General features: G+C 43.7%; 1 protein-coding gene across 1 annotated transcript in view; it reads right to left on the bottom strand.

The window, feature by feature from the left end:
* The window catches only part of Arhgef37 (Rho guanine nucleotide exchange factor 37), a 64,599-nt gene that overhangs the window by 41,386 nt on the left and 12,604 nt on the right, over positions 1–10,609 (bottom strand). The window contains exons 2-3 of the mRNA XM_004631288.3: positions 6,903–7,093; positions 4,935–5,058 (exon numbers count right to left, since the gene is read on the bottom strand). Of these exons, the coding sequence (XP_004631345.1) occupies positions 4,935–5,058; positions 6,903–7,082 (304 nt within the window). The 5' untranslated portion in view covers positions 7,083–7,093. The remainder of the gene's footprint in view (positions 1–4,934; positions 5,059–6,902; positions 7,094–10,609) is intronic.

Raw genomic sequence — 10,609 nt, 5'->3', positions numbered from 1 at the left:
AGCTGTAAAGGCTCAAGTCAACAACTTCTGACATTGCCAGTCCTGCATATAACCCACTACTATTATAGACTACTGGACTATATTGGATTACTTTGCTGAATTCATGCACCTACAATATATGAATGGCAATGAAATACCCATGTCTGACAAAAGTAAACAGAAAGGGAGATATAAATGAAGGACCATTTTGCAGTGAATAAAATACATATATGTATATGCAAAATAGCATAGATATACAGCTACTTTCTCTTAGTTCAATGAGAAGAAAGTTTTGAACTAATAGTGTTTAGACAAGATACCGTGTCTGCATCTTGTACCATGAATAACCACTATAAAGACAACACTATGCAATGCATTAACTATTGTAACTGTCCTTACTAGCCTGTTTTGAAGCTGTTTCGTTGTTACTTCTTTCTCAATAAAGTTAATATTAAAAATGTGTATATTTTAAACTCAAAACAATTTTCATGCTATCTCAAGCACATGGAGGAAGAAAGGGGAATTTACGTGCTTGCCCAAGTGGGGAGTCTCAGTTTTATAAATTGCTGAGGGACAGACACAAAATAGTGTAGAGTGCAGGGTGCTGACCTATGCATGCAAGTTAAATATCCTTAGGACCAGAACCATTCGGCATCTGGAAACTTTTTTCAGATTTTGGAATATTTACACATACATAATGATATATCTTGGGAACAGGACCCAAGACTAAACTCAAAGTTCATTTCTGTGTTATGTGTTCCTCTGGCCCCTAGCCTGCAAGTAATTTTATAACATATATTTAGTGTACCTGTGTTGTGCTGTGAATCCTTCTATGAGGTCTGGTGTGGAATTTTATACTTACAGCATCAAATCAGCCTTCAAAAAGTTTAGGACTTTGGAGCATTGCAGCTTTTAGATTTTAGGGTTAAGGGTGGTGTTATGGTTGATACATTGAATCAACTTGAGGAGTCTAGAAGCTTAACTAAGTGACTCAGCAGGGGACTGGGATCCTCACTTCATATTCATCCTGAGCCTGTGTAAGAGGAGGGCATGGAGATTGCGCCGTGCTACACCTGCTCTGGGGGCGTGTGGGGGTGGTAGCTCACTTCCACATGAGGAAAGAAGAGGCTTGTTCTGCTCCCTCTTTGCTCTTGCTGCTTTGCTGTCCTCCACCACCTTGGACAGTTCGGTTGCCAATGTGCCGTGCCCACCCCCACCAGCTGATTATGGACTGAACCTCCACAAACTTGAAGCTAAATAAACCTTTCCTTCCTTGAATGTGGGTGTTGAGTGCTTTGTTTCGGCTATGAGAGAAAAGTAGCCACAAGAAATGATCAGCCTGTATTACACTTTATGAACGCTAGCTATGATTGCAGAAACGACAGCAGGGATGCATGCATCTAGGCAGGGCTTTAGAGCCTAAAAACACTCTCAGGGCCATTAACTCATGCTGTCTTTATGACTAACCATAGATGGTAAGCAGAGTCAGGGACCCTCCGTTTCCAAAACAAATGGAGCCCAGTTTGGGTAGTTATGAATGTGTGCGGGTACTGGCATTAGAAAGAATTAGAGCCAGATCTTGGGGCAGCACTTCCCCAGTTGTGTAACCTGGGGAGATATATGACCCCCTCCAATCCTCTATATTCTCATCTACTGAATGGGGCTGAGATTAGGACTCACCTCCAAGAGGTGTGTGTGTGTGTGTGTGTGTGTGTGTGTGTGTGTTTCTACGTGTATGAGATACAACAATACATGTAACTTACCTGTTGTAAATTCATTTACCAAATATTTGCCAGTTGCTTATGTATTGATTATGTGCCAGGCGTTCTGCTGAAATCTAAGAACAACAACAACAAAATGCCTCTGTCTTAGAGAGTTGAGAGTCTTACAGTGTAGACAGATGATAAATAAATAGAACTGGTCCTCCTTATCTGTGTATCTTGCATGCACAGATTCGACCAACCAGGGATGAAAAATAGGCAAAGGAAGAAATGTGTCTGTAGCAACCACTCACAAGCTTTCTTTCTAGTCATTATTCCCTACACATTAACATACAATGACTATCTCGACAATATTTATATTTTAATATTAATATTAAAATAATATTAAATACACATTATAAATAATCTAGAAATTTGTACCAACTCCCCACGAGGAATGTAATCATGTACTGAAAACATGTACTGAGATGATGTTAAGTATGCAGGAAGCTGTTTGTAGGCTTCACAAATACTATGGCATTTATGTAAAGAGCTTGAGCAGCGGTGGATGTTGGTGTCCGAGAAGACCCTAGAACAGTCTCCCGCAGGTGCTGAGGGATGACTGTCCACCGCTTGTGTCTTGAGTAACATGAGTTAAAGCAAAGCCACGCAGAATGAGAGGACATTGAGAGCTCTATTTGGGGATGGTCTCCATGAAGATCTGGACGTCTGTCAGAGAACGGAAGGAACCAGCCCTGGGAATTCTCAAGGAAGTGTTACTTCCAGGCAGAGGCTCAGACAAGAGAGCACATGGGCACAGGGACAGCAGCAGGAAGGCAAGGGCAGCTGAAGAAAAGCAAGCCAGGTACAAAGGAAAAGAATGAGGTGGTAAGTGGAAGTCACATCACACAGGGACTCACATGGAGGAGTGGCAAGGTGTTCCTTTCTAAGGGTGGCAGGAAGCAGAGCTAGGGTTTAAACAGGGATGCCAGGGTCTGATTTCTGCTCAAGTTCAGCACTGCATATGGTAAAGGTGAAAAAACACAGGGAAGATTTGCTTATATAACCCGGTGTAAGAGTGGCATGTAAATTTGTGAAGCATTCCATATTTTACAATCAGAAATGAAGGAGATTGGTTGCCAAAAAGAAGTGAATGCAACAGGATGAGAAGAATGGGGAATGAGGTACACAGTAGGAATCAAAGAGAAGAAGAAACATCCCACTGAAAAGTACAGCTCTGATCCTTTGGCCTACGAGTGCTGTAAAAAACAAAGCCTATTAATTAAAAAGAAAAAAGATCAGCCTTATGTTGCAATTAAATGAGGAATCAAGGGCTAGGGAGATAGTTCGGCAGTCTAAGCTCCTGCCTGGCAAGTGCAAGGACCTGGGTTCAGTCCCTAGTACCACATGCCATACTGGCCCTGTAACACCAGTCACACAGTGCTGGCCACCAACATTGGGTATGGTGACACAGCCTATAATCCCAGTACTGAGGAGGTTGAGACAAGAGGATCACTATGAGATCAAGCTGCATAGTGAGACCATATACCAAATTAATTAATTAATTAATTAATGGTTTAATTTTTTTAAATAAATAAATGAATACACTAGGGGTCAAAAGTGGTGACAGGGCAAGGTGTGGTGGAACAAAACTGTGATCCCAGCTACCTGACAGGCTAAAACAGGAGGATCTTGAGTTTAAGACCAGTCTGGTAAACTTAATGAGACATTGTACTAAATTTCAAAAAAATTTAAGGACACCTATGGATGTAGCTCAGTGCTACAGCTCTTGCCCTAGCATGAATGCCCTGGGTTCAGTCCTCAGCTCCACAAAATAGTAACAGAAACAGTTACTAGGGGCCAGGTGTGTTGGAGCATACCTGTAATCCCAGCACTCAGGAGTCTGAGACAGGAGGATCACTGTGAGTTTGAGGCTGAGGCCAGACTCAGCTACATAGTGACTTTAAGCCAGCCTGAACTGCAGAGAGATAACTTGTTTCAAAAAGACAATAAAGCGGGGGCCGAGGAGATAGCTCAGTGGAATAAGCTTGCCTGGCAAGTGCAAGGGCCTGAGTTCAATCCCCGGTTCCAAAAAAAAACCCCAAAAAGATAATAAAGGAGGTGGCTTTCCAGGGAGGAAGCAGTAAAAGTAAAGAGAACTGTATTAACCACACAGGGCAGATAGGAAGCAGGGGCCACAGGAAGTCTAGCTGTCTGCCAGAGATACTGGCTGGGCCTCTGACCAGAACCAACTTCCCTTGGGGCACAGCAGGTGCTGCCCAGTAAAGCACAGTCCCATTAAAAGTCCCCACAGTAGAATTAGTGCTTCAGGACTATGTCCCTCCCCAGGCCAGCCAATCCTCAGAAATAGCTCCCAGGAGAAGCTCCCAGAGCCAGGAAGGACACGAGCAGGAAAGACAAGCCCAAAGCTACAGCCAGGGAGGGTTGTGTGATTGGAGGTCAGCTGCAGGGTACCTGTGGAAGTGACCCTGGAGCAGGACAAATGTGTCAAAGAAACTATCTTGCATCAATGTGGCTGCAGCAGGACTGCTTCGGTCACTGAAGGGCAGAGAAGGTGAATACTCAGAGAATGAGACAGAATACCCAACACATCAAAGTAAAGTCCTTTCCTCTTCCTGTCCTTGCATTTTGGGGAAGGGGAAAGTCTGTTAAGATTACTCAAACAGTCTTGCCTGAGGTCTAAAACTCCTTTAAAATGCTTTTGCTATCCTTTGGAAAAGGGATTCCCTTGCATAGCTAGAGCTGGCAGGAGCTAGAGTAGTAACCCAGCCTGCAGCTGCACTAGAGAGAAGCGGCACCATGGGGGCTTTGTGCCTGCTTTTGGCTAACCACAAGGGATGAAGGATGAGGAGGGTATACGGTTTCAATGTGTACCCCAAAGTTCACGTGCTGAGGACTTAATCTCCCATGCAACAATGTTGAGAGGGGGCTGGGAAGATAGCTCAGCGGCATAAGCACCTGCCTGGCAAGTCTTAAACTTGATCCTTATGCAAAAAAAAAAAAAAAAGAAAAAAAAGAAAAAGAAAAAAATGTTGAGAGTTGATGGGGCAGGAGGACCAGGTATCTATGGGCTGCAGCCACCTCTGACATTTGTGTTTCAGAGATTCCAAAACCAGGCTTCCTTTGAGCTGTGCTTCCCTAGAACACTGGACAGTTCCACCGTTCTACAGCGACCATGAGCTGAAGACATTTCTACAGGAAGCAAAGACCAACACCACTAGGTCTTTTGCTCACCAATTAGGTGCACTTGCTCCTCTTCCTTGGAGGCTGTCTCCTGCAGACCTCGCAGAAATCTGGTGCTCACCTGGACAATCTCATCGATGTTGGAGAACAGGACATCCAGATCTCCCTGTGGCAGCTGAAATGAACAAAGAAGTCACATAGGCGGATAGGGATCAGGTTAGAAGACTTTATTTGTAGTCTTCAGAGAGTGGCTCCAAACACTTAGCCCATCATGGTGCACCATTCTTGGGAAGACTGACAGCCCCAGTAGAATGCTTATTAGGATTTAAAATCATACAAATTAGGAATTTTTATTACTTTACAAAAAGAGAGGAAGACATGGATATTCCACACGAAAGGAAAGGTCAGCTGGGGTTTTATCTTAAGCCTGTTGCCAACTGTCACTTTTCTTCTCCCAGTTTCCCCATCTGTCATTTGACAGCAGGAAACGTGGTTACTTTCCAACTCTGACATGCTTGGCATCTCCCGCCACTCCCGGAGGACGCATTCCAAACTCCACACCCTATTAGCCAGGCTACCCCACTGTGAAAATAGAGGCAGGACATCTATGTACACACTCAGGCATGGAAGTACGAGCCAGAGGCACAGTCAGGTGGGAGACAGAGCTGCAGAACAATGTCTAGAGTATGTTCTCAGCTTTGCTAAAATAAATAACAGCCTATGCTCATACATTTGGTGCCCTCAGAGAAAAATCCTAATCTCTGAAGGGTGAAGGAGGTATTTCACCTTCTATATTATTTACTTTGGCATTTCATTCACTCAAGAATCAGTGATTGAAAGTCTAGTATTTATGTGTGAGGACTGGGATTGCCCATCTGAAACTCACATCCTTGCAATTTTATAGTGACAGCCTCTATTTCTCTAGAACCAGAAAAAACATCAGAAATAAACACCAATAAAAACCCTTGAGAGTTAAACTCTCCATGTCACCACTCTACAAATGAAACATACTGAATGTAGGTAAGTTTAAATAATCTGTTCAAAACTGGAAAAGGACTTGAACATTAGCACATTTAAGGTTTTTTTTAATAGTTAAGTTTACTGGGCCAGCCTGATAGCTCAGTGGACTAAAGCGCCTGCTTAGGCAGAGCACAGCAGCCAGGATTCGATCCCATGCTTGCTGTACCAGCCCCACCCCGGGGCATGCTGAGATGGTGATTGAGACTGGGTATGGTGGCATGCACCTATAATCCCAGTGCTTAAGAGGCTGAAAACAGGGGAATCACTATGAGTCCAATCTATGTAGAGAGACCCTATAGATCCTGTCTTAAATACAGAAAAATAATAATAATTAAGTTTACTGGTATAATTTAGATATGAAAATGATCACATTCATCATAGGGATTGTGTACCTGTATATGGCATATCCTAGTTCCCCTTTAAATCTTTTTTTTTTTTTTTTTTGGTAGTGATGAAGATCAAACCCAGCACCTTATAAATGAAGGCAGGATTTCTCCCACTGAGCCACACCCCAGCCCAACACACTTAATTTTTGATTGTTCCTCTCCCTATTTATATGAATACACTAACACTGTGTCATATAAGACCCCGCTGGAGGTAGCATAGCTAGTAACAAGTAGTCCTGAGGGTTCTGTCCAGATCTGCTGACTCTACTCTTCTCATACTTCTTAAATATCTTTTTTTTTTTTTTTTTTTTTTTTTTTTTTTTACGGAACAGGGGATTGAACTCAGGCCCTTGCACTTGCCAGGGAAGTGCTTATTCCACTGAGCCATCTCCCCGGCCCTAAACTTCTTTTTTTCTTTTTTTCTTTTTGGCGGAACCGGGGATTGAACTCAGATCCTTGCATTTGTCAGTCATGCGCTTATCCTACTGAGCCATCTCCCCGGCCCCTTCTCATACTTCTTGACATTAAGTCTGCCCCAGAGACAGAAGTGGTCTCAGAAGCAGACCTGCATTGCTCCTGTAAAGACAGCTTGTAGGTGGCCTCTCTCAAGTACCTGCTGAAGACGGCTCCTGATGTCCGAGGCACAGAGTTGGAGCATGTGCAAATAGGAGCCCTCGGTGTCTATGAGCTCCCTGACGGCCAGGCTCTGATGCAGCGAGTATCTGTCTTCAGGGCTCTCTCCTTCACCATCCAGGCTCTCTGAGGGGGACGCATCTGCACCATGGTGGGCCATGTCTGCAGATGCTGGAGAAACAAAACCATCTTGATTCACTTCCGGAGACATCCACTGGGTAATGTTTGTCTTTCATTTGAAGACAACAATTCATCAACATGTCTAAAAACATCTTTAGCTCCAAACTGTGTTGGATGGACTGTTTAGCATTTGGGGGCTGAATGAGGAGGCAAACAACAGATCAGAGCATTGCTGACATTTTAAATTCACTTTCTGAAACTCAGGCAATGTGCTTCCCTGGCTTTTCTTCTTTTTTCTCCCCGGCTTGTGGCCCAGATTGCTTTATCTGGTTCAGCTCAGTCCCTCTTACCCTCTCTACCAGTAGCTCCTCCCACCACTACCCCTGAAGATGTATAACCTATCACTTGGGCTATTTTCACAGGCCCCAAGACCCTCCTCCAAATCCAAGCCTCTCTCCTCCGCTGCCAGCCAAACACATTCATCATGGACTTGCTTCCAGGCGAAACTCCCTGAAACAAAGCTTGCAATCACCTTGGTCCCTGTTGTAAGACTTTGTAACTCCCTGCTGCTCAGCGGCCCATTCAACCTCATCTTCCCCTCCAGCTGGAGAGGGCAGCACTTTTCTCCATGCCTGCAGAGTTGTTTCATCCTTCTACTTTTGTGCCTGCTGGGCCCCTCCATCCTCCAACATTCACCCTTCTTGTTCCTCCCACCCTCACCTTACTAGCTGTACTTTCTTCTCTAATACTCTCACTACACCTTTATTTCTAAATTTAAAAACTACAAAGTTTATTAGTGTGAACAGAACGACCTGGAAAATCTCCTAACTTCCACTTAGAGCCACCATAGCAGCTGTAACACACTTCCCTTTCACCGCACAACAGAACTTTGAAGGGGATAAAGGAAATCTTGAGGACCAAACTGGGGGGAACTGAACCAGAGCAGGGAGCAGCTGAGCTCATGCAGCAGTGGCCAGGCATGGAGGGGCGGGCACGGGACAAAGCTTGGCCAGTCTCAGCCAATTTGGAGACAAGCGTCATAAACTGGGGTCCCCAGGGAAACGATGGGCCAGGAAAAAAAGAAGCCTATCCATCCTCACAGAAAGTGACAGAAATATGTCTTTTTTTTTTTTTGGTGTAGGCCCTACATGAGAAAAAAACACCTCTGAAAATTTGTAATAGGTATAAGGGTAGAAAATGGATGACCCCTTTCCTGCCCACCAGAAGAGCCATGAACAGCACCCCTATAACAAAGACAAGTCAACAAAAGGAAAACAAACATATATTTGGTCATAGTTTTTTGGGGGGAAGGGTGTTTATTTTGTTACTGGGGATTGAACCCAGGGCCTTTGCACTGAACTACATCCTCAAAACATTTCATTTCACCTCATCTCACTTCCTTTCCTTTGAAATAGGGTCTTCTTAGGTCAGAAGTGGCCCAGGCTGGGCTTGAATTTGTGATCAGCTGACCTTAGCCTCACAGAATGCTGGGATTAGAGGTGTGTGCCACCGCACCTAGCTAGCTGCAGGTATTTGGTCATAATTTTATCAGACAGGGGAGCCTTCAGATTAAAGACCCAAAGACTCAGACTGAACTATCCATCTTTATGATTAGATCAAGTAACCAGGACAGGAATGTTGAAATAGGATTAAAACAAAAGGTCTAAGCTAATGCTGCTAACAGACTGAATGGAGTGACTCCATGAGGCGTGTCTGTTTCAGGCCTTCTGGGCCTCACTGTGCAGCATTCCTTCCTCCCTGGCTAGGCAGAACCCTTTCTGGAATGGAGGTTTTTAGCACCTACTATGAAACAAGGTAGTAGGTCAGAGCACTTATTTTTGGGCAGCTTCTAGGCTGAAAAGTAGGGTGGGAAAGATAAATAATGTTTCTAGGCTCTCTGGTTGGCTTTGAGGGAAGGGATTGTGTTTTCTACAACCTACTCTGGGAAAGAGAAATTCTAGTTTCTAAGGTTTGTCTGAGGGAAAATAAGGAGAGAAAGAAGGGAAGGAAGGCAGAGAAAAATTTTGCTTCTGAGGCTTACACTTTGGGGTACCCCCTTCCAGCCCCCACACAACTGAGCTGTAGGTTCAGATTTCGACTACGTGTGTCCTAGTGGCCCAAAGCTGAGACATTCACACAAAACATTCTCTGAGTGGCCACACTCAGAGACAAATGACATATCTCAAGAAGGATTGTACCTTTAACCTAGGCCACAGGTAACTTTGTCCTATCAATGAGCTAAGAATACAAATTAGGGGCTGGGGAGATAGCTCAGTAGAATAAGCACTTGCCTGGCAAGTGCAGGGTCCTCAGTTCAATCCCCAGTACTGGAAAAAAAAAAAAAAAAAAAAAAGAATACAAAATTAAAAGGATGCCACAGTGATCAAGCATCCCCAGGAATGACAAACCACAAAATTAGACCCCAAAGTATCAGATTAAAAACGAAAAATTGGGGAAAAAAGAAAGGCATTACCAAATAAATACACACATGATTTTGAAAGTGGCAAACAATTTATGGAAAATCAAAATCTTAGGGCTGGGCAAGACAGCTCAGCAGACTGAAATGCCTGCTTAGGCAAACTTAGGCAAGTGCAGGGACCAAAGTTCGATCCCCAGCACCGTATGCCATGCCAGCCCCACCTGTGCGGGGGAGGCTGAAAACAGGAGGATCACTATGAGTCCAAGCTGCATAGTGAGACCCTGCAACAACCAAACACACTAAAAATAAATAAATAAACAAAAATAATTAAAAAAAGAAATTCAAAATTTTAGCCTTTGAAATTAAAAACAAATTTGATAATGAGAAGACTTAGGGAAAATAGGGCAGATAGGTCAGAAGAAATTATCCAAGCTTCTAAACAGAGAGAAAGTATGGAAAATAGAAGATTGAAGGATATGGAAACTAGGGGGTTGGGGAGATAACTCAGTGGAATAAGTGCTTGCCTGGCAAGCACAAGGTCCTGAGTTTGATCCCTGGTACCACCAAAAATAATAATAATAATAATAATAATAATAATAATAATAAATAAATAAAGGATATGGAAACATGAAAAATGTCCAAGTATAAAATGAGTTCTAGAAGGCAAAACTAGAGTGAGAAGAGGCAATATCTGAAGAGAAAGACTAATAATGTGTATGAGTTAGCTTTCTCACCTCTGGGACATACCTGGAACACACGACTTAAAGGAGGAGAGGTTGAACTCGGCTCATGATTCAGGGTATCCAGCTCATGGAAGCTGGCTCCCAGGCAGAAATGGCGTGGTTGGAAGGGGAAAGTAAAGGACAGCTGCTTACCTCATGCAGCCAGAAAGCAAAAGAAAAGAAAAAGGAGGAGCTGGGTAGAAAACATACCCTTCAAGGGCACACGCCCAGTGACATGCCTCTTCCCAGCAGGCCCGCCCTCCTCACAGCACACCTAGCTATGAACTCATCAATGAATCAATCCATAACACCCCCATGATCCAATCACCTTTCAAAAGCCCCACCTCTGAACATATAAGCTTTTGGGGGACATATCAGATCTGAAGCATAACGAAATTGCTCAGAATTTATAAAACATATGAATAC

This window comes from Octodon degus, unplaced genomic scaffold (genome assembly GCF_000260255.1).
Source record: "Octodon degus isolate 3935 unplaced genomic scaffold, OctDeg1.0 scaffold00040, whole genome shotgun sequence".
Lineage (NCBI taxonomy): Eukaryota > Metazoa > Chordata > Mammalia > Rodentia > Octodontidae > Octodon > Octodon degus.
This window is presented reverse-complemented; position numbering and strand designations above follow the sequence as displayed.